The 27,660-nt window shown below is 52.8% G+C and overlaps 1 protein-coding gene and 2 long non-coding RNA genes across 8 annotated transcripts; 2 read left to right on the forward strand and 1 right to left on the reverse strand.

The window, feature by feature from the left end:
• The first annotated feature begins 436 nt into the window (after positions 1–436).
• On the forward strand, positions 437–4,914 carry LOC135281576 (uncharacterized). Its single transcript, XR_010348182.1, has 3 exons — positions 437–669; positions 1,208–1,241; positions 4,568–4,914. It is a non-coding gene; the product is annotated as an uncharacterized LOC135281576 (long non-coding RNA).
• Positions 4,915–16,888: 11,974 nt separating this feature from the next.
• On the reverse strand, positions 16,889–21,990 carry SOX8 (SRY-box transcription factor 8). Its single transcript, XM_064390038.1, has 3 exons — positions 21,311–21,990; positions 19,994–20,232; positions 16,889–19,273 (listed from the first exon to the last, which is right to left on the reverse strand). Exons 1-3 carry the CDS (start codon positions 21,751–21,753, stop codon positions 18,549–18,551), a joined length of 1,407 nt encoding a protein of 468 aa, XP_064246108.1. The 5' UTR covers positions 21,754–21,990; the 3' UTR covers positions 16,889–18,548.
• Positions 21,991–22,128: 138 nt separating this feature from the next.
• Positions 22,129–27,460, forward strand: LOC135281301 (uncharacterized). Of its 6 annotated transcripts, XR_010347993.1 has the most exons (4): positions 22,129–22,782; positions 23,658–23,749; positions 27,114–27,193; positions 27,282–27,460. It is a non-coding gene; the product is annotated as an uncharacterized LOC135281301 (long non-coding RNA). The 6 variants fall into 6 exon arrangements; XR_010347991.1 differs by having other exon boundaries at positions 23,658–27,193; XR_010347992.1 differs by having other exon boundaries at positions 27,114–27,460.
• The last annotated feature ends 200 nt before the right edge of the window (positions 27,461–27,660 follow it).

Genomic DNA, 27,660 nt, shown 5'->3' on the forward strand with positions numbered 1-27,660 from the left:
TCTGCTCATCTTGTTTTGGGGGGAACCCAGAGCCCCTCCAGTGCTGTCCCAGCTGGCACGAGGCCACCTTGGGCCACACCAGGAGAGGGATCGTGAGTCAAGGAGAAAGAACCAGGATGGGTGAGGCGACACTGGCCAGAGCCACGTCCCAAAAACGCCTCTGTGCCCTCCAGGCCTGCTCTGGAGGGGTTTATGGCCTGGCTGGGGAGGTGTGGAGGGACAGCAGCACGCTCTGAGCTTGCTCCTGAATCGGTTCCTTGTTCTCTGCAGGCTGGAGAGGGCCCAGCCCTGGCTGGCCTGGGACGCCAGGAAAAACCACCAGAGGCACCGGGCTGGGAATGTCCACCCACAAGGAGACTCTGGGGTGGCAGCAGCCCCAGCAGGGCCCAGGCAGAGCCAGAAACCACCCAGAGCCCGGCTGGGAGCAGGGGCTGCCCAGCGTGGGGAGAAGTGTTAGCTGCTGTCAGGGATGCCGTGGAAAAATGATGGATTGGGCAGCTCCGGAGGGAGAGCTGCTGTTCTGGCAGTGAAATGCCTCTTGGCTCGGCACACACACAACCTGGAGGTGCCTCACAGCCCGCACGGTGCCACCCCAGCTCCGGCTCTAGGAATGCCAGGAGTTTTCCCTGGAATTGGCCCATCCAGACTCCCAGCAAGGATCCCCCCGGGGTCAGTTTGTGCCCACGCAGGGCAGTGTGGGGTCCCAGGCAGCCTGGCAGGGCTGGAGGAGCAGCCCTGCCGAGGAAGGAGCAGGGTCCAGGCTGGCAGGAGCCGGGAATGGGATGGAGGAGGCCGGGATGGCTGCCAGCAGCGCCGGGCGCCGGGCACAGAGAGCTCCTGGAGCCACCCTGGCTGCCCAACCTGGGTTTGCCCACGGGGTGGGCAGGGAGCAGGACCCCCCTCAACCCTCAGGCATCCCTGGCTTTTCCAACCCCATCCCTGGGCAGAGAATTCCCCGGGCATGGAGGGTGGGGAGCAGCAAGGAGCCCCCCCGGCAGCTCCCCATTCTCACTGCCCCCAGAGCGGGGTCACGGCTGATTTTTGGGAATGTTTTTGCAGCGGCATCCAGGAGCAGGCAGGATCCTGCCTGGAATGTTCAGGGAGCTCTGCCACGGGCACATTCTTCCATGGAGTCGTTTGGGTGGCAGTGCTGGCTCTGCTCGGGACGGGCTGCAGCAGTGCCTGGGGTTTTTCCTTCTCTCTGCAGGAGATTCACCTCGGATGTGGATTCTGTGAGTTCTGTGAGTTCTGTGGAATATTGGACACCAAATCTGGGGTGACAGAGCTCGGGGTCAATGTCACCCAAGAGAAAAAGGGTGGGAGAAAGGAAGAATTTAGGAAAACCCTAACGGCCCTACACAGTGAGAAATTGGGATGTGAATATTCCAACCTTTATCCCCAGCTGAGTGCAAGGATAAATGACTTCTAAAGGTCTCTTCCAACCCAGATGTCTGGATTCTATGGCTCAGCCTCCTGGGAGCTGCTCTCTTCCTGAGTATCCATCCCTTTTTCCTTCCCTGTCCCTTCAGAGCCGTGTCCCTGCCTTCCCACTGCAGCCCACCCCACAGAAATCCAGTGACAATTAACATGAAATATTTGTCCCAGGAAAAAGAAAAGGGCTGTGCCTTGGCTGGGGAATGAGGAGCCACCTCCCAGCTCTGTGCCAGCCGGGTTTTCTGGCACAGAGCAGGGACAGGGAGGACATCCAGGCCTTGGTGGCCCTGGAGCAACCCAGCCCAGCGGGTTGTCCCTTCAGCCTGACTGGGAAAACTCTTCCCAGCAAAGCAGGGAGAGGTTTATGACCCCTGTCAGGATCTGGGAGTGGAGACTGGCAGCACAGAACGGAATCCAAGCCCAGGGTAAGAATTCCAAGCCCCTGGGGATAAGGAGATTAAATAAAAGGGTTGTACCCACCTCCTGTCCTGTTCCCAGAAAATGGGATCTGCTCTGGCTGCCTGCGTGGAAAAGGGCTCTAAAGGAGGGGCTGAGCCCCTGGCTGCTCCTTCCACCCTCCTGGGGCAGTCCCTGTGAGCCAGAGTCCCTGCAACCCTGTCCCTTCAACCCACATCCCTCTAAACTCCTTCCTTCCACATCCCATCTCGCCATCCTGTCCCTCCAACCCCCATCACTCCAATCCTCATCCCTCCAATCCTCATATTTGTGAGCCCCATCCACCCCAATCCCCATCCCTCCATTCTTTATATTTGTGAGTCCCATCCCTCCAAATCCCTTCTCTCCAAATCCCACCCCTCCATCCCCAGCTCGGGCTGTGCCCACTCCAGCTGCCCCAGGATGTGGGATCCGTGCCGCTGGAGCTGCCCCGGGCAGGGATAACGCCATTCCAGCCCGGCAGGGATGGGATTCCTGCTCTCCTCCCATTCCCTCTGTGTTTCCATCCCACCCCAGCCCGTCCCTCCTGCGGCCCGGGAGCCCCCCTTGCCCCTGCCCTGCTCCCGCAGCCTTCGGGAGGAGCCAGAGGCACGGGAATCCCGGGATTGTCCCCTGATTGTCCCTCGGGGTGCTGCCCGATCCCTCGGGATGCATCCAGGGGTACCCCGGGCTCCAGCCCAGCGCCCTCCCGAGGAGCCGCAGGCAGGAGGGACCTTTGGGATGAGATGTCCCAAATCGGGACAAGGAGTTTTAGTTCCTACAGGCAGGGAAGTTCTTCGCTGGTATGGAAAACAGTGGGAAAAGTCACATCCCTCTCGGTGAAATCCACTCCTGGAATTTCGGGGGTTATCCAGGAGGGAGCTGCTTTTGGGGAGCACCGAGCCCCTCTCCCGGGACAGCTCTGCCAGAATGAGGGGCTGCAGGGTTTAGGAACAGGGGGGTGCAGAGCTCTGGGGTGGAAGGGAAGAGTGCCTTGACCAGCTAAAATTCAGGGAATTTCACAGGAAAAAAAAAATTAATTAATAGGGGAAAAAAATGAGGCCGTTAATTGTGACAGCTGCAGCTGCGTTTGCTCAGGGAGGAGCTGCAAAGGCTGCCCTGACCAAGCTCTCCATCCCCGTCCTCAATTCCCACATCCCAAAATCCCTCATGGGCCAGCAGGGACATGGATACCCCAGGAGAGCTGGAAAACAATTCCCTCCCACCCTGGGGCCCCTCCGAGCAGCCTCTGCACCGAGCTGGGGATGCAAATCCCGGTCCCTCTCTTTTGCATCTCATTTGCATCTCATCTGCATCGTCCTCCTGCTCTGGGAGAGCGGGAATGGGGGAAACTGCCTGCTGGGAGTGGGAATGGGGATGGGAATGGGAACTGGGATGGAAATGGGAATGGGAACAGGGATGGGGATGGGAACAGGGATGGGGAAAGGGAGTGGGAACAGGAAGGGGGAATGAGAATGGGAAAAGGGAAGGGGAAGGGGAAGGGGAATGGGAATGGGGAAAGGGAAGGGGAATGGGAATGGGAATGGGAATGGGAATGGGAATGGGAATGGGAATGGGAATGGGAATGGGGAAAGGGAAGTGGAATGGGAATGGGGAATGAGAATGGGAAAAGGGAAGGGGAATGGGAATGGGAATGGGAATGGGAATGGGAAATGGGAATGGGGAAAGGGAAGGGGAATGGGAATGACAACAGGAATAGGGATGGGAATGGTGAAAGGGAATGGGAATGAGGATAAGGATGAGAATGGGAATGGGAACAGGGATGGGGAAAGGGATGGGAGTGGGGATAAGGATGGGAATGGGGATAGTGATGGAGAAAGGGATGGAGATTGGGAAAGGGATGGGGACTAGCATGGGAAATGGGATGGGATAAGGATAGGATAGGGATGAGAATAGGATAGGATAGGATAGGATAGGATAGGATAGGATAGGATAGGATAGGATAGGATAGGATAGGGATGAGGATGGGTGGCACTGATGCCACTCAAGGCGGGTCCCAAGCCCAGAAGCAGCACCTGAGCTGGCACTTCCCTTCCTTCTCCCTGGTGTAGGAATGGGATGATCCAGCTTGGATCACCATTAAAAGGGAATGAAGTTGCAGGGAAGATTGACCTCAGGAGAAAATTGGATCTGATGGGAGCGGGAAGGTGGGAAGGGAGATGTTCCACCATCCCAGAGAGCCCTGAGGCCCTGTGCTGTGTCCTGAGCCCTCCTCAGAGAGGGGGAAAAGCAGAAATTCCCAGGAAAAAGAGCCCCTTTGCTCTCGGAGTGACCAAGCAGCTGGGAATAATTCCAAGGGGGTTTTATCCTGGCTGTGGGCCTGGGCAGCTCCGGAGAGCCCGGTGGGGGTGATGAGCTGGGAGAACCAGTGGGGAGCAAGCACAGAGCCCCCAGCCCCAAAGGTAAAGTAATCCCAAATCCTTTAGTCAGGATGAGCACATGGAGCAAAAATAATATAATATTACTAAAAATAATAATTAACATTAGTAAAAATAAAGCTAATTAAAGTTATTAAAAAGTTATTAAAAATTAAACCCTTTTTGACCTGTGGCAGCAAGGCCAGAGTGCAGAAAAAAGTAAAAAATTTGGCCAGTGAGGCTTTCAGGTGATGGGAATAACAAGGGGGTGGTGTCCGGGTAAGGAGGATTATTTACAAATCATTTCCCTTGCAAATCAGGAGCAGCCACCCCAGCCGGGCTCTGCACCCGTCTTGGGCCAAATCTTCTGCTTTTTGGCAATAAAACCCCAAAAACTGAGCTGGTGATTCCCTCTGGGGTGCCCCAGGGCTGAGCCAGGATCTCATTTTCTTCCTAAAGCAAGGTAATTCCACGTTCTCCATGGGCTCTGTTACAAAGCACAGGAGTGGGGTTATTTTTTGTATTTTTGGCAATTAACAGCGGTCATAATAATTTTTTCTGGTTATTTGCAGGCAAACACCTGTCCTGTGTCATAGGACAGCACTTCCCAACTGCAGGAAATAGATTTGTGGTGAACTTTTGGACTTTTACTTTGGAAATAGTGAACTTCTGGTTGTGATGGTGTGAATTATGACATCTGTATGGTCTCACCCTTCACATGAGACTGAAAATGGAATAAAAGTTTTTAAACACCTCTCAGTTACCCCATCTCTGAGTCAGAAAAAGACATAATCCAGCACCCAACAGCCTTGGAGTTCCCTGCAGCACGGCCTGGGTGCCAGCAGGATGGGTTCCCTCATTCCCAAGGGAATTCCCTTGAGTGGATCCAGCTCCAAGCAGATCCAAAGGGGTCCCGTGGAGCTGGTTGGGTCTCACCCCATGGAATCTCCCCCAGGAGAGCCCTGGCAGTGTGGGTTCCGTGAGGGAATGGGAGCCTGGGCCCTGGAATTGGGGCTGATTTGGAATTCCAGGCGCGTGCAGAGGGCTGGGATTTGCGTGGGAAAGGCTGGTGGGAGAAATCTCAGGGCAAATCCTCCTTTCATTTCCGAGCCTCCAAACTCACAGCATCTTTCTGGACACCGGGAATGTGGTTTGGGATTGCAGAGGGGTCACGGGAGCCGAGCCTGGCCCAGGAGCACCCAAAGCCTCCGGAGCATGGAGAGATTTATTCCAGCAACTCCTGAAATTAAACCACGGCCCTCGTGAGGAGCTGACCTCCACGTTTTTCCCACCGGTGCCAATCCTCCTGGAGATTTTTGGGATGAGCAGTGCCCAGCTCGGCAAGGTCCTGCAGAGCAGATGGAAGCTTGGAGTGTGACCCAGAGCTGCCTCCTCTGGGACCCTGGGGACAATGGGACAATGTTTTGCTGGGAATTCCCTGTCCCTCAGCATGGTGCTCCCAAGAAAAATGGGAATGCAAGGGCTGCCCTGGCTCCTCTGGGAATGCCAGCAAGAATGGGAATTGTTGGCCATGGGCGTGGTGGGGCCCAGCTCTGAGCCTGCCAGGCTTGGAATTCTGCCCTGAGTATCCACATGGCCTCAATAACGATCCCATTCCCCTCTTCCCTCCCTTCCCCACGGCCTCTCCAGGCCTGGGGGGGCTCCTCTGCTGCCACGGACAGAGCCTCTCCCTGCCCAGGTGGCTCTGGTGACACCACCTGCAGTGACCCCTCCCACGGGAGGGACAGCTGGAATATTTGCCCATGGAAATCGGGATGATTCCTCCTGGCACCTGCTGGTTTGATTGGCACAATCAATTGGTGATGAATTGAAGGTTGGACTCCATGGCCTTGGAGGTGTTTTCCAGCCTAAAATATCCTGTGATTCCAAAAGAGCTGGCTCCAAACCCAAATGGTTCTGGTGACACCACCCACAGTGACCCATCCCACAGGAAGGCCAGCTGGAATATTTGCCCATGGAAATTGGGATGATTCCTTCTGGTACTTGTTGGTTGGACTGACACTGTGGTGATGATCACAGCTTGGATTTTATGGCCTTGGAGGTGTTTTCCAGCCTAAAAGATCCTGTGATTCCATCAGGACACGACAGGAAATCCGGGAAGCCCACGAGGAGCTTTCCTTGGGCTGTCGGGGCTGGATGTGGGATGGGGAGGGGTGAGACCCCCCCAGATCAGGTTCTGACCCCCAGGCAGCAGTGCTGGAAGAGAACAGCGTTTTGCCACAGCATTTTTCCAGCACACCACTGGTCTCCAAGGAGCAGAGCCCTCATTCCCAGCCCTTCAGGTGCAGAGCCCAGCCGGGGGAATTGACTTTTGTCTGGCTCTGAGTGGGGCTGCTCCTGCTGCAGCTGGGAGGGGATTTCCCGTCAGCTGCTGGGAAGAAAAAAACCAAAAAGAAAACCAAAAAAAAACCCCTCCTGCACGGAGGGAGCTGATATTCCATGAATAAATTGGAGTGGTCAAGTCCTGTTTTGTGTGGAAAGCACGGTTCCCTGCCGGGGATCCGGCTCCTCGGGACTTTGGGGATATAAATAACTTCACAGGCTCCCTCTCCAAATAAAAGCAACGTTCAGTTATTTGATTTTTCCCCCCCTTTTTTTTTAATTTTATGCAAATGATCTTCTGTTCTGTGTTATTATGTAAACGAGCCAACTGAAATGGTAATGAGGGAACCCAAAGTATGCATATATTAACTGCTGCTATGGAGCTTTACACCTCCAGAAATGGCACCAAATCCATTTCCAAGGGAGGCACAGGTGTCCCGAGGGGGAAGATTTTCCTCCAGGCCTTGGTTCTTGCTGCAATCCTGCAGGGAATAGCCAAGCATTGGATCCAGCACTGAAATTCCCAATTTCCAGTGTGGAATTCTGTTAGCACCGGCCTGGGCAGCAGCAGATCACATCCCGCCTCCCCTAACCCAACAAATCCGAGTCAGCACCATCAGATTTCCCTGATGGAGGCAGAGCCTTGGGAATTATTCACTCCAAACACTCCACTGCAACAGGGAATCCATGGGGGAACCACTCCAGGGTTGGAGAAAGGATCATTCCCAAGCTCAGGTGATCCCAGGTCGGGTGAGACACACCAAGAGCAGATTTAAGGCAAAGCCCATTTCCAAAGGCCAGGGGTCTCCAGTGAAATCCATGGCAAAACTCACTGGTTTTGAAGAAATTAAAACATTTCTGCTTCCCTGCTGCTCCACGGGATCCTCTGCTGCATGGGACACACCTGAAGTGAGGAAAAACACCCCGAGGACAAGAATCCCAAAAATCTCTTTATTTTCTACCTTCTTCAAGAGAAAATCATCAATTTCCCACCTTCCCAAAACTCCCTGAGCGCTGAAGTTCAGCCCACGGAGCAGGGATGCCTCAAATCTCACCAAATCCTGTGTCCAGCTGAGGTTTGAGGCAATTCCAGGGGCTTTTCCCAAAAAAGTGAAGCAGGTGTTGGGCACAGAGCTGACAGGGGAGGCTGGGCTGGAGGAACCTTGGCCAAAATTCACCTCATGGTGTTTGATGTTGGGAATATTCATCTCCAAACAACCCCAGGGATCCAACTGTTCCCAGTTTGTGGGAGTGGGATCCTCCTGCAGGCACTGGGAATCTTCTCCTCCATCCCAGGGCACGTGGAAGGGAAATATCTGCAGCTCCGGGCTGATAATTAAATAAGAACCAGCAAATAATGGATAATTTGTTATAGGAAAAGCTCCCCCGAGTGCCTTGGCTGATCCAAGAGCTCAGATCCAAGAGCCTGTGGAAGCTTTCCCTGAGCTGGCTGGGTTTGGAACAAGCCCAGGGTGGTAATAAAAAGAAATCCCTGTAATTAGGGAAAAGGGAAAATCCAAAGGATGCTGTTGGAGCCATTCCAGGCTGGAAATCCGTGTCCTGAGGTTTGGGCTGGGAGCTCAGGACAGCCCAGGAGCTCCTGGGAGGTGGGGATGGGGGAATGGCAATTCCCAGGAAAACTGGGGTGTCCTGAGGGTGGGATGAGGGCACGCCCCCAGTTTGGGATCTGGCTGTTCCCATTCCCAGACTCTGCCTGGCATTCCCTGAGGAATTCCCAGCTGCTCCCCCAGGCTGAGCCTTCCTTCCTGCAGGACACTCCTGCCAGGCTCCTTCCCCATCCCAAATCCCAGCAGCATTTCCACAGCCTTTCCTCGAGTGGATTTTCCCGAAGATTCAGAAATTTATCCCTGGGAAGACCCCAAAATTATGGATTTATTTTGGTTTGAGTGGATTTTCCCAAAGATTTAGAAATGTACCCCTGGAAAAACCCAAAAATCAGGATTTATCCTGGTTTGAGTGTATTTTCCCAAAGATTTAGAAGTTTATCCCTGGGAAGACCCAAAAATCAGGATTTATTTTGGTTTGAGAGTATTTTCCCAAAGATTTAGAAGTTTATCCCTAAGATAAACTTCTAAAGACCCAAAAATCATGATTTTTCACTCGCAAAACAGATATTTCCAGCTTTCCTCTCTCTCCCAAGCAGAAATCTTGAAATTCTCTGGGAAAAAAAAAATTAAAAATCTCTGGGAATCTCTTTGGATTGGGGCTGGTTGTTGAAATCCCAGTTTTTCCTGGGAGGGCTCAGCAGATCTTTTCTTCCCAGAAACAGAACACAAACTTCTCCCACTCGGATGTTTCATGGAGCTCTTTCCATTCAAACCAACAAACTCCTTCCAGCTGGGATTTGGGAAGCTCCTTGGAGAGGTTTTGGGGCTCTCTGTGTCCCGTTCCAGCTGCTCCAGGCTCGGCTCAGGCTCCAGAGCCTCAGCTGACGTTGTTCTGATGGATTCTGCTCCAAGCTCCTCCTCCCTGGAGCTGATTTCTCCTAAAATCTGGATTTTTGCTGGAATTTTTTGGTTTTTTAGTCCCATCACCAAGAGAGGCTCCAAAAACCAACGGATCCTGCGGGGTTCAGGTGGCTCTGGGGATTCCCTGGAGCTCCTGGGAGGTCCCGTCCCACCTGGACAGGTCCCAGCAGCTGCTCCTTGGATTCTCCTGGCTGGGAAAAGGGGGATTTATGGGAATTCCATCTGCTCGTCCCAGAAGCACAGGGAAATTTGGGATCAGAGGAGGAGGAGGAGCAGATGGAGCTGTCCCTGAGGATCCCCTGTGAGGGGTGGGAGGGTTCCTAAACCCCCTGGGCTGGGAAGGATGGGGAATGGGGAATGGATTGGGATGGGAGGCAGAGCTGGAATCTGCCCCAGTGCATCCCAATCCATCCCAGTTCCATCCCAGTCCATCCCTTCCTTCCCATTCCATCCCATCTTGTTGGCAGGAGCATCCAGGGAAGGGAAGGGAAGGGAAGGGAAGGGAAGGGAAGGGAAGGGAAGGGAAGGGAAGGGAAGGGAAGGGAAGGGAAGGGAAGGGAAGGGAAGGGAAGGGAAGGGAAGGGAAGGGAAGGGAAGGGAAGGGAAGGGAAGGGAAGGGAAGGGAAGGGAAGGGAAGGGAAGGGAAGGGAAGGGAAGGGAAGGGAAGGGAAGGGAAGGGAAGGGAAGGGAAGGGAAGGGAAGGGAAGGGAAGGGAAGGGAAGGGAAGGGAAGGGAAGGGAAGGGAAGGGAAGGGAAGGGAAGGGAAGGGAAGGGAAGGGAAGGGAAGGGAAGGGAAGGGAAGGGAAGGGAAGGGAAGGGAAGGGAAGGGAAGGGAAGGGAAGGGAAGGGAAGGGAAGGGAAGGGAAGGGAAGGGAAGGGAAGGGAAGGGAAGGGAAGGGAAGGGAAGGGAAGGGAAGGGAAGGGAAGGGAAGGGAAGGGAAGGGAAGGGAAGGGAAGGGAAGGGAAGGGAAGGGAAGGGAAGGGAAGGGAAGGGAAGGGAAGGGAAGGGAAGGGAAGGGAAGGGAAGGGAAGGGAAGGGAAGGGAAGGGAAGGGAAGGGAAGGGAAGGGAAGGGAAGGGAAGGGAAGGGAAGGGAAGGGAAGGGAAGGAAAGGAAAGGAAAGGAAAGGAAAGGAAAGGAAAGGAAAGGAAAGGAAAGGAAAGGAAAGGAAAGGAAAGGAAAGGAAAGGAGCTGGATCTCCACTAAAGTCCCCTTTTCCCCCCTAAACTTCCCACAGCCGCGCCCAGCCCTGACAGCAAACTGCGACTCCTATTTGTTATTCCTTTTAAGAACCAAGCCCATTCCTCATGGGAATCACACCTACCCAGCGGGCCGGGCTTTTATTCCTGCCTTTTCCCCTCCCGTGTGTGTGTGTGTGGGTTTTATTTAAACTCCACACCACCAACAACAGCGGAGCCGCCCCAAGGATGCGAGCGCGAGGTGTCCCAGGGACTTCCTAGCGACCAATAATTCCACTTGGCTGCTTTTCCTTGCGCTGCATCCTCCCGGCCCGGGGCTGGGGAAGGGCTCACTGCCCCAATCCCGGCGTTGGCACCACCACGGGGGCTCCGGCAGCTGCGCGAGGCTGCGCCGGCTCGTTGGGAATGGGGGAAAGCCAAAAAAAAAAAAAAAAGAGAAGCAGGAGAAGTTTATTTCTTCTTTTTTCCTCTTGCTAAATGAAGCTCCTTCTGGCAAGTCTAAATATTTACAGGCAGTCCTCAACACACACACACACAGAGAGAGAGAGAGAGCAAAATTAATAAAACCACGCACGGAGCGAGATTCTGCTTCCCCAATTATTTTGAAGTTGAAATCCAAACCCCCCCCACCACAACCTCTAAAAAAAAAAAAAACGAGAGAAAATAAAAAAAAAAATCCCAACTTTGTTTGCGCATTCTTATTGGCAGCACAATGCCAACAATGGCTAAATAGACAGCAGAATAAATAGCCCCACAATGCCGACAGAAAGGCCTTTCTGGTACTGCATACAAAATATAAACTGTGCCATGCCATTATTATTCCGGAGCCCTTGCTGCAACAGTGCAGTTGAAATTCCACCCCCAATGTGCACCTAATCAGCCATTCAGAGCCCCTTAATGACTTGTCAGTTCTTTGCCCTGCCATTTTCTGTCCAATTAATTCTTTTATTGTGCACCGGATAAAGGAAGACAAAGGCCTTCCATGCAATAATGAATCATTAAAATTCAGCAGCTCCTCTCTTGTGCTCTTGGCTCCTCACCAGCAATTCAGGCTGCTGTGCATTCGTTATGTGTGTGGTGGTTAAAATTCACTCTACCTCAAACAAGACCTTTCCAAATGTTTAACCCTTTCCCAGCCCCGCGCTGGGAATTTTGACAGGAAAAAAAAAAAAAAAAAAGAGGAAAAGAGGAGGAGGGGGATGAGAGAGGGGAGGAGAGAGGCAGGCAGAGGTGTTTGGGTAAATGTTTTAATGTCACTCTGACAGTGCCAGTATTGCTGAGCACACAGGCACAAACAAATGCAGGGACAGGGAGCCGAGGGCAGCGGGGAGGAGAGAGAGGAGGGGACACGGAGAGGGGTGGGGTGGGATCAGTGGGATGGGATAATGGGATGGGATGGGATGGGATGGGATGGGATGGGATGGGATGGGATGGGATGGGATGGGATGGGATGGGATGGGATTTGTGTGATATTCTGGAATGGGATGGGATGGCTGGGATGTTCTGGGATGGGATGGGTTTGATGTTCTGGGATGGGTTTGATGTTCTGGGATGGGTTTGATGTTCTGGGATGGGATCTGTGTGATGTTCTGGGATTTGTGTGATGTTCTGGGATTTGTGTGATGTTCCAGGATGGGATCTGAGTGATATTCTGGAATGGGATGGGATGGGTTTGATGTTCTGGGATGGGATTTGTATGATGTTCTGGGATAAGGTCTGTGTGATGTCCTGGGATGGGATCTGTGTGATATTCTGGGATGGGATTTGTGTGATGTTCTGGGATGGGTTCTGGGTGGTATTCTGGGATCTGTGTGATGTTCTGGGATGTGTGTGATGTTCTGGGATGGGATGGGAGTGAGGTGCCATACTGTGTCAGATGTGTGGCTCCCCATCCCTCCTGGACCTCCCCTCCCACCCCAGCAGTGCCTTTGCCTCAGTTTCCCCAAACCAGCCCAGCCCCAGAGTGGGTTCCAAGCACAGAGGGAATCCCTCCTGGTCTGGATTAGGAGCAGCTTGGCTTCCACCCCTAATTTGTTTAAGATAAACTGAAGGAAGAGGCTTTTAAACCTGACTCAGTGTGTCCAACTGGCTTTTTGTAACCCAGGCTGCCCTAAATCGGGTCAGCCCCGAGCCTGCAGTGAAGCCAGTGGCACACTGAGCCCTGGGGCCATCTGGGAACAGCTTAAGAGGGGTCAGCAGCGATGCTGGCAGCTCTTTCAAGCCTGGCAAGGGCAGAGCTGTGATTTCAGCAGCAGCCACCCCCTTTATCCCAACTATTTCTGGGAAAAAGGCCCCAGGTTGGTGGCAGCAGCCACCCCACAGTGTCCCAGCCCTCTGTGGAGCTGGGCTGCAGCAGGAGCCGGGGTTGGTTTGGTGTCTGAGCTCTGCTCAGACTGAGTTTTCATGGAAAAACGACGCCTGGAATATCAAAAACTCCAGGGGGGCTGGGGGTGCAGGGCAGCAGGGACTGAAGCAATTTGGAATAAACCCCATTTGCTGTGCTCTGGGTTTATCTCCAGCGGGGTTATTTTTAGCTCTTGCTGACTCATTTGGGAAATGGCTTCCCCTCCCCAAGCCTCAGGCTGGTGCCATCCCAAATTCCTGCCTGGAAGAGGCAGGGAATGGCCTGGGAATGGCACTGCCCTGGCTGGGCTGGCACTGCAGGACAGGGGATGGATCCGGGGCTGGATTGGCTCTCCCTGGATCCCGGAATCCTCTGCAGGGTGCCCTCACTGTGTTCAGGTGCAGAAATCCCAAAAAACCTGGTGGAGGCTCTGCAGGGCCTCTGAGGAGAGCAGGGCAGAGGTGAGGCCGTGGCATTGCTGTCTCCTGGGGTTTTCCATGAATCCCTCATGGACAGTCAGGAATTGATGTGAAATTCCCTCCTCCCACCCCAAAAAAGGGACTTTGGAGCCCTTGGTCAATTTGTGTTTGGGAATTTGCCCTCAGAGCCCTCAATCCAAACTCAGGGCCCCGAAGGCTTTTCCAGCAGGGTTGGAGTTCCTTAAAGGTTCCCAAAGGGAAACTCATCCCAGCTCTGTGGGGATGGGGCTGTGCCACGCCGGGGTCACTGCAGTGCCACCTCCTCAGGTGGCCACCAAAACCTTCCCATGGCCACAAAACCTTCCTGTGGCCACCAAAACCTTCCCATGGCCACAAAAACACTCCCATGGCCACCAAAACCTTCCCATGGCCACAAAACCTTCCTGTGGCCACCAAAACCTTCCTGTGGCCACAAAAACCCTCCTATGGCCACCAAAATCCTCCCATGACCACCAAAACCTTCTCATGGCCATCAAAACTTTCCCATGGCCACCAAAACCCTCCCATGCCCACCAAAATCTTCCTGTGGCCACCAAAACCTTTCCATGACCACCAAAACCTTCTCATGGCCACCAAAACCTTCTCATGGCCACAAAAAAGCCTCCCATGACCACCAAAACCCTCCCACGGCCACCAAGCCTCCCATGGGCTCCGCTGTGCCTCTCCTGCTCCCAAATCCCTGTGGCACTGAAGCTCTGCCCTGCCAGGACCAGCTGGAAAAGGCTTTTCCCAAAATGACATCACATTTCCAGGTGTTTTTATTTTATATATATATATTTATTTTTTTCCCAAATGCCAGGCCACAGAGAAGATCCAGCCCTGGCAAGATGAAGGTGGCAGAGGGAAGAGGTTGATCCACAGGCAGGGACATCCCTAAGTGGAAGTTTATTAAAGCTCAAGGCTGTCATAAAAATGCCTTTTAATCATTTCTTTGCAAGCCTACAGAAAAAAAAAAATGTTTAACACGAGTTGATGTCACTCCAGAAAGAATTAAAACAAGGAGGATGGGAAGGGACTTTTTTTTCCAGCCTGCAGAAGGAATGTGGATATGGTCTATAAAATTAATTTCCTCTTTCTTGCTAACTAGCAGTGTCTGAGCTAAACAGCAACACTCTTTATTCCCTGCTGCAGAAATCAAATGGAGGGACTTTTCTCACCCGTGGATTCCTGCAATTATCTTGAGAAGCCTTTTTTGTTGGCAGCCAGGGGTCAGAAGGCAGCCCTGGTTCCACCTGATCTCATTGACTCTGCAGAGCCATTCCAGCACAGAGCCAGCAGCCCCGAGCACGGGACACACAATGCTGCCATTCAGCCTGGAAAACTCCTGGAAAATCCTTCTCCTGCCTCAGCCTGCAGCAGCAGAGGGAAGAAGAGGGCAAAATGTGGAAATGCAGCAGTAATTTGTGATCAAAATTGTCTTTTTTTGGGTAAAAACTGATCTGTGTTTTCCTCTCAAACGGGAAATTGAGAGGAAGTTAAATTGAGGAGTAGGGAATGAAATTTGGGAGATCTGGGAATACCCAGCTCCCCCTAAACCCCGAGTTTTAGCCCTGGATTATCCAGGGTGCTGCATTTTACCTGCCTGGCACCCTCCTGAACATCCATTCTGCAACATCTCTGAGTTTCACCCCCAGCCCCACAGAACCCCAGGAGCTGTTCCCTGGAATTGCTTCCAGGAGCTCTCCAGCACCTCAGCCCTGGCAGTGTCCAGGCCAGCTTGGAAGGAGCAGTCTGGCATGGTGGAAGTTGTCCCTGCCCAGGATGAGCTTTTTGGTCCTTTCCAACCCAAACCATTCCAGGATTTGATGATTCCAATGCTCCCATCACCCCCTGAACCTATGGAATGGATGTAAAATACAGAATTATGATATCTAAAATCAGGATTGGATTTGCATGATCCTTGTGGATCCCTCCCAACCCCAATTCCATGCTAAAATACAATACAGATCTATATTAAAATATACCATTTAATTACTTTATTACTGTAAATACCAGCAATAATTCAATTTCTTTTTGCAAAGCTTATGGGAAGTAAAACCAACCGTGGCCACAGCAGGGGGATTTCAAACCTGCCTGGTGGGATGGGCATCCTTAGGATGAGCACCAAACCTGCCTGGTGGGATGTGCATCCTTGGGGTGAGAGCACCAAACCTGGTGGGATGGGCATCCTTAGGATGAGCACCAAACCTGCCTGGTGGGATGTGCATCCTTGGGATGAGAGCACCAAACCTGCCTGGTGGGATGTGCATCCTTGGGGTGAGCACCAAACCTGGTGGGATGGGCATCCTTGGGATGAGAGCACCAAACCTGCCTGGTGGGATGTGCATCCTTGGGATGAGAGCACCAAACCTGGTGGGATGGGCATCCTTGGGATGAGAGCACCAAACCTGCCTGGTGGGATGGGCATCCTTGGGATGAGAGCACCAAACCTGCCTGGTGGGATGGGCATCCTTGGGATGAGAGCACCAAACCTGCCTGGTGGGATGGGCATCCTTGGGATGAGAGCACAGCTCCACGCTCATCCTGCAGCTCCTGGCTGGGACAAGGACGTGGCACTGGGTGTCACCCCTGTCACTGGGAGAAGGGAAAGGGGACAGGGATCCATCCTGCTGGGTGCACAGACCCCCCTCCCCGTGCTCTCCCAGGGACGCTTCAGTGCAATCTTTAATACTTTGGGGTGATTTTCAGTTTTTAATGTTGTTATTTTGCTTGATTCACCATTTTATCCCACACAGATATTTAATTTCGGTTATCAGCCACTCCAAGCTGTACCATCAAACCCCCAGCAGAAAGCAAAGATAACCCCCAAAGACATTCCCATCTCACCTTTCATTTCCTTTCCCCCTCACAGCGTGAGGCAAGCCCCGAGCTCGAGGGCAGAGCCAAAACACATCCATTTTCCAGGCGTAAATCAGGATGAGGGGGAAATCTGCAGAGTCACGGGAGGAGCAGAGGGGAGGGAAGGGAATTACGCTGCACTTTGGCTGCGGCTGGAATGAAATCCCTCTGCCAGGAGCGCTGGAAAGGAGCACGGAGAAAATGGTGTCGCCTTCCAGCCCCTCTTGGCAGAGGCTGCAAACGCCAAATTCCGCCCGGGATTCTGCTCCCCAGCCCTTCTTAATGGGCTGCAGCTTCATTAATTGTCATCACATTTATTCCCCTTCGTGTTCCAGCCTTTTCTGTCAAGCAGGGAGGACTGGAATTCCCCAATCCCAACTTTTTTTTTCTTCCCAGGTTGGGATCACTTCGCTCCCCGAGCGGACAAAAGCCGAACAGGGAGGGGATGTTTGCTGTAAGAAAGTAAAATAAAAGTTACAAATGTAACGACGTTAATGACCGTGTTGAAAAAAGAAATACAGCAAGCCTGATGTGCAACATATAATTTGGTTGCTGTCGAAATTCAGAGGGATTTATTTACCAGGGCTCGCCAAGCAGAAAAGGGAATTTCTTCCTGTAAATTCCCTACAGAAGGAAAATCAGCTGGGGCTAAAACCTTGCAAACCTGGTCTCGTGTGAGCAGTCTGAAATCCTCAGGATTATGGGCATGGAAATGCCCTTCTTAAAGGAAAAATCAAATTAATTTATCTGTATTTCAAAAAAACCTCAAGAGTAAGACACAAAGCGCAGGGAAAAGGAGCAAGGAAAAAAGAAATCCAGACTAAAAGGGAAATAAATCCTTGATGAAAATATTTTATTCTGAAGATTCCATCGCCTTCCAAGCTGTTTTTCCCAGTTTTTTTTTCCCAGCACAGAAAATAGCCTTAAGCAGAAAGAAAACAGAACACATCCTTGATAAAAAGCACTTTTTAATTTTATCAAATGGATCTGTACAAAAGTTAGCATTGCTTAGTCAGAAGCGAGTGAAGAGAACAGATCAGTAACAACCAAAAGTCTTTCAAACTTTATACAGAAAAATAGATTGCATAAAAATGAGCTTTTTTTGTCTTTTCCCCCAGCCCAGCGTGTCCCTCCCTCTCCCGCCACGAAAGGAAATATGCAAAAAAATATTTTTTAGAAAAAAGAGTAGGAAACGTAGAAAAGGTAAAAAGATGAATAACCTCTGAAAGGCGGGTTTAGATTTACAAAGGCTTTTAAAGGCACGAGTTCCCATAAAATAGATGGTTATTTATATGCTCAGCATACAATGGAAGAAGTAGAAATATATCAATGAAATATTAGTCTAAAAACTAAGTACCCTAAACCCCTTTTTTTAGTGGAGGAGGTTTTAGTTTCACAGCTTGATGGATGATATCTGGTCCCTAGAAGCCAAAATTAAAGCAGAAGTCGATCGTTTCCAATGGAATTACAGCTCCTCTAAAGCAGCCCTGGTTCTGAAAGCCTCCGAAGACTCCTGAAATCCGATTTTAACAGCCCAAAACAGGTGGCCAGAAAATCACCTGCCCTTTTCAGGCAGCACTGGAGCCTCCCAGTAGAATTAGTAATCCCCCCCCTCGTTATTTGACATTCCCATCGGAGTTTCCAGGCGGATTCCTTCAGTCCCTCTCTCCAGCACGGCTCCTGCAGCGGTTCCAAAATGAAAAAAACCCAAAAACCAAGGAAAATCTATAGACTCATAACACCAGTTTATTGTATCATCTCCACTATTTTTTTTTAGGTTCCCTCCCCCGTCTTTAAAATCTTTTAAAAGTTCTACTTTTTTTTCGTTTTGCACAAAATGACTTCATTAATTAAAAGACAAAATAATACAGAACATAAATACATATTTAACAGATTAAAAAAAAAAAACCAAAACAACCAAAAACATTTGAAGCTTCCAAAAACAAAAAAAATAAACCAAAACAAAATGTTAATTACAGCCAAACCTTGCTTAGAAGAACTCCTGACAAAAAAAAAATAAAAATAAAATCAACAAACACTTCAGACACTGAATTGGTTGGTCCCATCAGACTCTTCCCACGGGATTTTTTTGGGATTTCGGGGCTCATCCCTGTTGGTCCCAGTGAGTTCCTGCCCTCAAGGTTGGTCCGTTCCTCACATTGCAATAGACCCTGAAAGTCTCAAACAGCTTTTCTGTTGTTGTTTTGTCTCCCCCTCTTTCTTTCCACGTTTTGCACTTGGCCAAACTTCCAGGCCGAGCGAGTTCGGCTCAGTCCAACGTTTTGTCCTTCATTTACTCAAAAGGCATCTCTGGTCCTTTTCCTTTTGTTTTTTTTTTTTAACCTCTTGCTTTTTTTTATTTTTATTTTTTGTCCTTTGTTTGGTTGATTTTTTTTAAATTTTTTTAAAATTTCTTAAATCCTACGAATCAAAGAAAACAAACAAACAAAAATAGATCTCTGTCCTTTCGGGGGAGTCTCAAAGCAAGGTGGCGACCAGCAGAAAGTTCCCAGCGGCTCAGGAGGCACTTTGGAACACTCCACGCTCTTCCTCCTCATTCCTTCATTAGTGCATAATTCCAGGGAAGCCTGGGCAGGCTCCGGGAATCCTTTAAGGCCTGGTCAGCGTGGTGTAGACGGGCTGCTCCCAGTTGGCGGTGGGGCTGTGCGCCGGCGGGATGGACAGCCCGTTCAGGATGGGGGTGGCGTAGGGCCGGCGCGACGAGTGGAAATAGGGGTACTGGTAGAGGCTGGAGGCGTAGCCGGGGTAGGGGTTGTAGTAGTTGGAGCTCTGCAGGTCCGTGTAGTCGCACTGAGAGCTGGAGAAGGAGGCGGCGGCGGCGGCCGGGGCGGCCGAGGTGGCGCAGGCCTGGCCGCCGTAGGAGCCGTACGAGTCGGAGTGGGCCGGCGAGCCGTGGGGCTGCTCGCTGTAGTGGCTGGGGCTCAGCTGCTCCGTCTTGATGTGAGGCCGCTGCTGGCCCGGCTCGGCCGCCGCCGGCGAGGCCGCGGCCGGGCTCTTGTGAGTCCACACCTGCGCGGCCGCGCCCGAGTGCGCGTACGAGGAGGCGCCGAAGGAGGCGGCCGCGGCGCCGTGCTCGGCCGGCAGCGCCGCGTGGCCGTTCAGGGGCAGGTACTGGTCGAACTCGTGCACGTCGAAGGTCTCCATGTTGTTGATGACCTCGCTGCTCAGCTCCGAGATGTCCACGTTGCTGAAGTCGATGTTCTGGCGGCCGCTCTCCACCAGGCGCCGGCCCTCGTGCTTCAGCTCCTGCTTGCTGCCGTGGTGCAGGTCGGTTTTGGGGGTGGTGGGCGGCGTGGGGGGTCCGTGGGGCTGGCCTGGGGGTGAAGGGACAGCGAGGTTTCAGCAGTGACCACAGAACACCCAACTCCTTCCATAGATGTGTTTCACCTGGCTGTTATTGCTGTCTTTGGGGATTTAAATCTGCGGCACTGTGTCGGACACAGTGACCACGTCCAGTGACCGTGTCCAGCCCTGTGACTGTGTTCCCCATGGGATGAGCCTCCCACGTGGGACATGGGATGAAGCTGGGAGCATGCCGAGCCCATCAGGATCACTTGGACACCCTGGCAGCTCCAAACCCCCCTCCCAGGGGGTGCATTCACAGAGTGAAGCCCATGATGGAGCTCATCCCCTCCCTGCGGGCTGCCCAAGGCACAGGGACCCGGGGCCATGATCCCAGCAGGGTCTGAGGCTGCAGGATGTTCCAGTGCTCCCAGAATCTGTCAGCACGCCAATTCCCAGTGCTGGGAAGCTCTGCCCCGGGACCGTGCTCCCTAGGTACTCTTATTAGCCCATCATACAAATAATTAGCCCAGAATAATCCATTCTCCCCACCCAGGATGCCAGGATCCCAGCGCTTTGCCATTCCCTATGGCACAGGCAGCTCTAAGAGCACTCACTAAGGAAAACCACGGCCACGCTCCCAAGCACAGCTCTGGGGACAACAACTCCTGCCTCGGGCTCTGCAGGGTGGGAAGCAGCAGGATCCCATCCCTCCCCAAGGCGCAGGGATCAGCGGGAATGCCAGCTTTTACCTGTGTGGTCGCCGTGGTGGTGGGAGTCGGCCATGCCCCCCAGCCCCGTGTCGGCCTTGTAGAGCTGAGTGCCGGCGTGGTGGCTGAGCTCAGCCCCCGAGTCCGAGTCGCTCTGGCCGGCTTTGACGCTTTTCCTCCTCCGGGGCTGGTATTTGTAATCCGGGTGATCCTTTTTGTGCTGCACCCTGAGCCGCTCGGCTTCCTCCACAAAGGGACGTTTCTCGTTCTCGCTCAATAAACTGGTTTTTGGGGGGTGGGTTGTTTCAGTAAGGATGAGAGAGGAAAAATAAAAAGGCAAAATTAGGATGTTTTCCTTAGAAGTTTCATTCTTGTCCCCGCTTCCCATGCACGGATCTGAGCACTTGGCAAGTTAACTACAGAATTAATTTGCTGTGGTAAAAAGGAGTTAAAATCCACAGCAAAAAAAAAATGGATTAAAATACCAACTACAGCAGCACTGAAAAACCCCACCACTATAGGCAGGGGTAACTGGGCAAAACAAAATCCCCCTTCCACATTTCTAACACAATTACAAAATATAATTCCCATGTTTGCCCTGCAAATGCCACCCCCTCACCACCACAAACATTTCCAGCTTTGTCTGGTGCTTACAAAGAAACCACCATGGCACCAGGGATGGGATTATTGCTTTCCAAACTCTCTGCCCCCTGCCCACACCTCTCTTTGCAAACTCTCGGAGAGGCTCAAACCGCAGCGGGAGCATCGCTGGCCCGAGCAGGCAGGAAAAGATGGGAATTGGGTACAGGCAGACACCGTGGGATAAACCACACGGAGAAACGTGGCTCGGGGAAGAGCCTTGGAAAGCAAAGCGGGCTCGGATGCTGCTCAGCAAATAAAAGTTTGCATCCCCGGGCAGCGCTGAGCAGATAAGCAGGGAAATTAGGAAGCTCGTTAAAATAACTGCTAAAAAATGAGTTTAGCTGCGTTTATAGCTTGTAAAGCATCAAGCGAGCCAAAAAGGAAAAAAAAAATAGGAAAAGCCATAAAACAAGTCATTAAAGAAGTCTCATCGCGTGGGGATGGAGAAGCCGCAGGCACGGGAAGGGTTTGTGCATCCCCGTGATGGAGCAGGGAAAATCCACCCGTGGCAGGAGCGAGGGTGCCCAAGCCCCTGATGGGGGGATTTTTGGAGCAGGGACCGCTGTGTCCTCCGCGGCGCGCCGGGATGCTCGGGGAGGGGATGGCACCTCCCTTGGAATCGCTCCGAGAGCCCCAAATTAACAAAAGCAAAGCGGGCAGAAGCTTTAGAAGCGCTGGGAGAGGGGGTCCGACCCCGCGGGTCGGGTCGGGACTCACCGCCAGAGCTTGCCCAGGGTCTTGCTGAGCTCGGCGTTGTGCAGATGCGGGTACTGGTCCGCCAGCTTCCTGCGGGCGGCCTGCGCCCACACCATGAAGGCGTTCATGGGCCGCTTGACGTGCGGCTTGGCTTTCAGCGATCCGTTGCCGCGGACGGGCATGGGCACCAGGCTCCAGTCGTAGCCCTTGAGCACCTGCGAGACGGCGTCGCGGATGCAGGCGGGGAAGCGCTCGTCCACCTCGGCCGCGTCCACCTTGGCGCCCAGCGCGGCGGCGCCCGGCGGGCGCGGGGCGGGCGCGGGGGCGCAGCCCAGCCCCTCGGAGCCGGCGGGGGAGAGCGGCGAGTCCGAGTCCGAGTCCACGTGCGACATGGAGCTGGTGGTGCCCGCGGGGCTGCACGGAGCCTCCAGCGCTTTGTCGTGCTCCTCGGTCATGTTGAGCATCGGCGGGCGGCGGAGCGGGGCCGGCCGCGCGCTGTGCCCGCCCGCGGGTGTGAGGGGGGGGATCCCGCGCACCCTCCGCGGGGCGCCGCGGGGAAACGAGTAAAAAAACAATAAGTTCTAGAAGGAAAAAAAAAAAAGACACGAAACGCTCGAAACTCAGCTCAAAATCCGCGCTGCCCCCGGCCCGCTCCGCAGCCGGTCCCGCCGCCGCCGGGGCCCCGCGCTGCCCGCGCCGCGCTCCACGTCCAGTGCGAAACGGGGCCCCTGGCAACAAGTTACTTTAAGGGCAGGGCGAGCGGCCCCGCCTCCGCCGCCGCTCGCCATTGGTGGAGAAGGGGCGGTGATTTGCATAAGGGGCGTGGCTGCGCACGGCGGGCCCGTGCCGCTCGCCCGCCGCCTCAGAGCTGCCGCTCCGCCGGTGGAGCCGCCGCCAGTCCCCGTCCCGCTGCGGGTCCCGCTGCCGCCCGGGCCCGCCGCATGCCGCCCGCCGCTGCTCCGGCTCCCTGCTCCGGCTACCTCTTTCGGCTCCTCTGTGCTTTTTCCGCTGCAAATCGTCCGGGCGCTTCGCCGCCGCGCGGTACCGGCGGGGACCCCCCGACGGTGGGGATGTGTTTGACGCTCCGCTGCGCACCGGGCTCCCGGCGAGCGGCCGCGGCCTTTTCCCAGCGCCGCGGGACGGGGGTGGCGGAGCGGTGCCGTGGGACTGCCGGTTGTTTAAATCCCCTTTTCCGGGGTTTTTTGGGGCGGTCGGTGCGTGGCCCGGAGGGCAGAGCTCCCTGGGTGTCCCCGCAGCCGATCCCCGGTGCCCCGGGCCGTGCGCTCCCGCGGCCCCGAGCGCGGCGCTCCGGCCCCGCTCTCTCCAACGGGCGAAATCGGGGAATCGCTGGGAAAAAGGGACACGAGACCCTCCGCGTGCCCTCCCCGACTCTCTCCCTCCTCTCTTCCCGCAGCCTTCCCGCAGCCGGCTCCATCCCGAGCACCGGGAAGCGCCCGGGAGGTCCCGGCCGGAGGAGGATGCGGCACCTCGGGGTGAGCGTTTGGATGGGGAAAAAAGGGAGGGTGACCCCCAAAATGGGGGTCCGTTTAAGTTGTTCCTTTCCGAGCCAGCCCTGCTCTTCCAATTTCTTTGGAGCATTTGATTCTAATTATCCGCGGAATTCAGCCTTCTAATTGCGACTGGGGGCAGAGAAATAAAAGCGGCTCCCCAAATTTAAGGTTTTACCTGCTGCTTCCCCCTGGAAAAATAGAGAGCCACGGATAAGATTGACAGGGGGGAAAATAAGAAACTGGACTTCAGGCATTCCAGCGTTTAAAAAGTACCAGGAGTATGGTGGTTTTTGTTTAATTACTGTGATGTGTAATAAATAAAGCGTATGCTTTGAATTTAAATGTGTTTAAATGTGCCCGAACATCCGTCTGCCTTCAATGTGAAAATTAATTTGTTCTCTCAAATGGCAAAGCAGGATTTAATTTTTTTTTTTTTTCACAAAACACCAAACTGTAATTTTCCCAGTTTTCAGCTTTCAGTTTGCAGAGTTATCGCCTGACATATTTGAAATACAATTTTCAAAGCGTCTTTAAAAAAAATTATTTTAAGGCTCAAGGCAAACTAAATATGTTGGACTTGTAAGTGAATAATTGAATTTTTCTTCAAAAATTTAATGAGATTGGGGATGAGTTTATGTTTCCCTGGGCTGTGGATTGGTGACTTTGTAATGCTGTTGGACACTTGGGAAAATCTTTTTTTCCCCTCTCCTGTGACCCATAATTAATGCATATTCCTATAAATCCTGTCTCGTTGAGCAATTTACCTTGACTCACAGAATTCCAGTGTTTCATCTGTTTTAGCCAGGGGTGAGTCCAAGCAATAATCACTATTTTTAGTCCATTTTTTCCCAATGCAGCCCCTCCTGCGGAGCACCTTCCTCGGAAGATCCCAACCTCAGTGCGTGACTGAGGCTGGGAAGGGATTTGTGGGATGCTCGGAGTTTTGGAGGTAGGAATGGGAACAAGAACCCCTTTTTTCTGCTCCCTGCCTTCAGCTCCAAAGATTCCTGCAAAAGAAGCCCCCAAGGACGGGAGGAATTACAGACTTTGGTTTTCTCCCCTGCTCGCTGCTGCCTTCCAGGGCTCCCCAGCCCTGCCTGAGGCAGGGAGTTGCATTTCCCAGCCCACAGGTTTGAATTCCTCTTTGTGCAGCACAGGTAGAAGGGGAAGGTGACTTTGGGTGGCTGTTTCCTCTTGTTCCAGAGATGATCTCGGGGATGAGGCCGTGCCTGGCAGCGGGGCAGGGAACGTGTCCTGCTGCACGTCCCTGATCCCGCACCAACCATTCCGTGTTCCCGGTCACTCCTCGGGAGAAGGAGCACAATTCCCTGGCCTCACACAGCAAAGGAGGGAGCTGGAGCACCTGGAGGTGCTCAGGAGCTCCTGTTTCCTGAGAAGTTCACTCAGCCATGAAATGGAATGAGATAATGCTCAGGGAACAAGTGGGTTCAAGTGGGGCCGTTTGTCCTGCGGGGTCTCGTGGCCGGGCTTTTGTAAGACAAAGGATGGGGATGTTTGCCCAGGGATGGGCACAGGCTGCAGCTGCAGGGCAGGATCCCACAGGCTGTGTCATCCTGGCCTGGCACAGCGGGCCCTGACATCAGCATTCCCAGGAAAAGGGTGCAGATTTGGGAGGGAACAACCCCAGTTCCTGTGGAGCCTTTGGGAGTGCACCCAGTTCAGAGAGGATTTGGGGGAACGGATCCAGCTCTTCCTGACAGAGTGGGCACGGCAGAGGTTGATATTTGGAATATTGCTTCATTTTCTGACGTGGCCTCCGAGAAAGTTCCTGGCCAGCTCAGCCAGTGTTTCTGGGAATTGGGCAGTAAATCCAAGGTCTGTGTGCCTGGCTCCATCACATTCCCATTTGGGAATTCTCAGCACCCCTGTGGGATGGAGGCTGCTCCACCTCCCACCCCAGCTCCTCAGTTCTGTACTCCTTCCTCCTGCAGGAATAAGAGCGTGTGTGCATTGGCTCCAGAGCAGGCAGAGCCCTGCTCGTGCCAGGAAGGAAAAATTTCCTTTCCAGTGGCAGCCAGGGAAGGCATTTTTAGAGGATGAGAGCACATGGAATCTCTGGATGTGCTCTGGGATGCAGGATCAAAACCCACCCGTGTATGAATTGCACGTTAAATGTCAGGTGAGGTGTTGGATCTCTTCTTTCCTCCTGCACAGCACAGCCTGGATGGCACTTTTCAAAATAATGGGGATTATTGTGATTAATTATGATTATTGTGATTATTCATTAAGGGATGCATTAAGGATCCCTCTTCTGAACCAGCCCCTCATTAACCTGCACAAGTACACAACAAAAAAAGATGATTCTTCCTCTAAAAATCCTTTCCAGCCTTAATCCTGGAGTTAAAGATCAGATTTCCACAGGGAAAACTGGGGATTTTAAAGGGGAAAATTATTACTGCTGGGAAAAAAATGTCTTGGCTCCCGAATTCTCTGTGAGGTGCCCGCGTCCCCTTCAGCAGGCACAGCTGAGTGCTCGGTGTGTGCCTGCATTATCCACAGCTGCACGTCTGCTCTCTTCACAGGAGCCCCCCGTGCTCATGCTGCCTCCCAAGCTCCCGATTTCAGCTTTCTCTGCTCCCTTTCAACCCAAATCCTGGCAGCCAGAGGGGAGAAAGGCCAGAGCTGAATGAACACAGAGCGATTTCGGGTGCCAGGGCCAGCCAGCGGGGTTGGGGTGCTGCTGGGGACAGCTGCTGGCTGCTGTGACAGTAAAGGCTTGTTCCCCTGGCACTCCTGCAGCTGGTTTGGAACACAGCAAAATAGGGGACGTGGCGTTGGGGGCGGCTGGGTGAATGAAGATGAGCATCAATGATGGCCCTGCCCGCCTGGCATTCATGAATCGTCTTCCCCTGGAGGCCTGGAAGGCTCCAAAGCTCGCTCTGAAGTACCTCCTCTGAGTTATTTTTGCTCGGGGTTTTTGCACTGTTTTCTTTCTTCAAGTTGCTGGGTGAAAATAAAAGAAGAAATCGAGAAGTGAGCAGAAAAGGCAGCACAGGTGATGGTCCCCACAAAGGGATTCGTGGAGTCACGGAATATCTGAGCTGGGAGGGACACACAAAGATCCTCGAGTCACATTTGGGACAGAAATGATGTCATTTGGTGTCCTAATCAACTGGTTTATCACATGTTTTTCTTTCTAGCCTGAATCATCTTCCAGGAAAGCCAGGAAAGGCTTCCACTGCCTGTTATGTGAATTGAGTCCTTTTTAGTTTCACACATTTCTGCTGGTTTAGGCTTAAAATTTACAGCTTGTGCTGGTGGAAAGTGCTCCTGGCCCACGACGTGGCACCTCTCAGTGACCCTCGGCAATGAAAAGCGACCCAGCTCAGCATTCCCCTCCCAGCCCCAGTTATTCCTCCCTTTTTGTAAGCTTTAGCCTAAACCCTCCACTTTCCCGCAGTAATTTCCTCAATTATCCAGTTTGTTTTACAGACACCCCCTTTTAATGTGGAATTTGCTGTAAAAGACCCCACAAAGGAAACCATTAGGTCCCATCTATTTCAATTTTCCTCTCCAAACCTCGTGGTGGCCGATGCAGAGCTGCAGTATTCCAGTGGCCTTTAACAAACAGCTGATTTTTCCTTCCCTATACAATGCACCATTATGTGGCATTTTTTCTATTTTTTTTTTTCCTACGGAGAACAATGCGAGCAGCAGTGATGGGAAACTGGAAAAACAAAAGGGGCATTTAGAAGGGACTGGTTTAGAGGCTGGGAAGTGTTGAATAATGTTACACCTGATAGCAGATGCTTTCTCAGCGACCAGCACCGAGGTGTTTACTAAGGGGATACTCAATGTATGTTTACGCTCAAAAATGCTATTTATGAACTCCACACAGCCAGATGTTTTGATGGCTGTAAATTATTTAAAGTAAAAATCATGGTGGCATCACTAGCAGTGAATTTAGAGGGGATTTTAGGATGAAATCCTTCCCTGTGAGGGTGGAAGGGGCTGGGATGGAATTCCCAGAAAAGCTGTGGCTGCCCCTGGGTGTCCAAGGCCAGCTTGCATGGGGCTTGGAGCAACCTGGGACAGTGGAAGGTGCCTAAAATTGGAACTGGATGAGCTTTAAGGTCCTTCCCAACCCAAACCATGCCGTGATTCTATGAGGAAAACCTGAGGAATTGAACTTAAATGAACTTAAATTCCCCAGTGCAGGCAGGGTCACCTGGAGCAGGTGACACAGGAACATGTCCAGGTGGGTTTGGGATGTCTCCAGAGAGGGAGATCCCCACCCTCCCTGTTCCACGGCCCTGCCACCTCCATGCAAACCAGTTTTTCTGTAAATTTAGGTGGAATTTGTTGTGTTAATCTGTCCTGAGCTCAGCTGATCCAAGCACGGTGCTGACAACTCCAGGGCTGTGGATTCAATGTGAGTCGTTCACTGAAGGGACTCGATCATCCTTGGGGATCCCTTCCAAACCAGAATATTCTGCAATTTGGATTCTGATTTACCTCAGGGTATCTCTCCTCATCCTGTCACTGAGCACCACCGAACAGAGCCCGGCATCATCCCCTAAAACCCCTTGGAAATATCCGGATCCACCGGATCGCCTCTTGCCTTCCCTCCTCCAGCCGGCCCCGGCTCCCACAGCCCCATCAGAGATGCTCCAGCCCTCTCACACCTCCACAACCACGCCGACCGCTTACTTTATTTTATTTTTAAATAAAATTTTGCATTTTCTCGCCAGTTCACAGAGAATTCTCCCTGTTTTCCCCCTCCCCGCCGTGTCCCCTCACGTCCCGCTCTGCCGGGCCACACATGCTCGCTGTGCCCGACACGGCAGCCCTGCTATGAAGAGCATTCTGTCCGTTTCTCTCAATTTCTATCAGTTTCTC

The sequence above is a fragment of the Passer domesticus genome, chromosome 15, assembly GCF_036417665.1.
Source record: "Passer domesticus isolate bPasDom1 chromosome 15, bPasDom1.hap1, whole genome shotgun sequence".
NCBI classification, from domain to species: Eukaryota; Metazoa; Chordata; class Aves; order Passeriformes; family Passeridae; genus Passer; species Passer domesticus.

Excerpts from the sequence above, each read along its gene's own strand:
- SOX8 (XM_064390038.1), bottom strand. The coding sequence starts at position 21,753 with ATGCTCAACATGACCGAGGAGCACGACAAAGCGCTGGAGGCTCCGTGC. Across the intron at positions 20,233-21,310 it reads ACCCTGGGCAAGCTCTGGCG|TTTATTGAGCGAGAACGAGA; the intron begins GTGAGTCCCGAC and ends CCCAAAAACCAG. Across the intron at positions 19,274-19,993 it reads CCACCACGGCGACCACACAG|GCCAGCCCCACGGACCCCCC; the intron begins GTAAAAGCTGGC and ends CTTCACCCCCAG.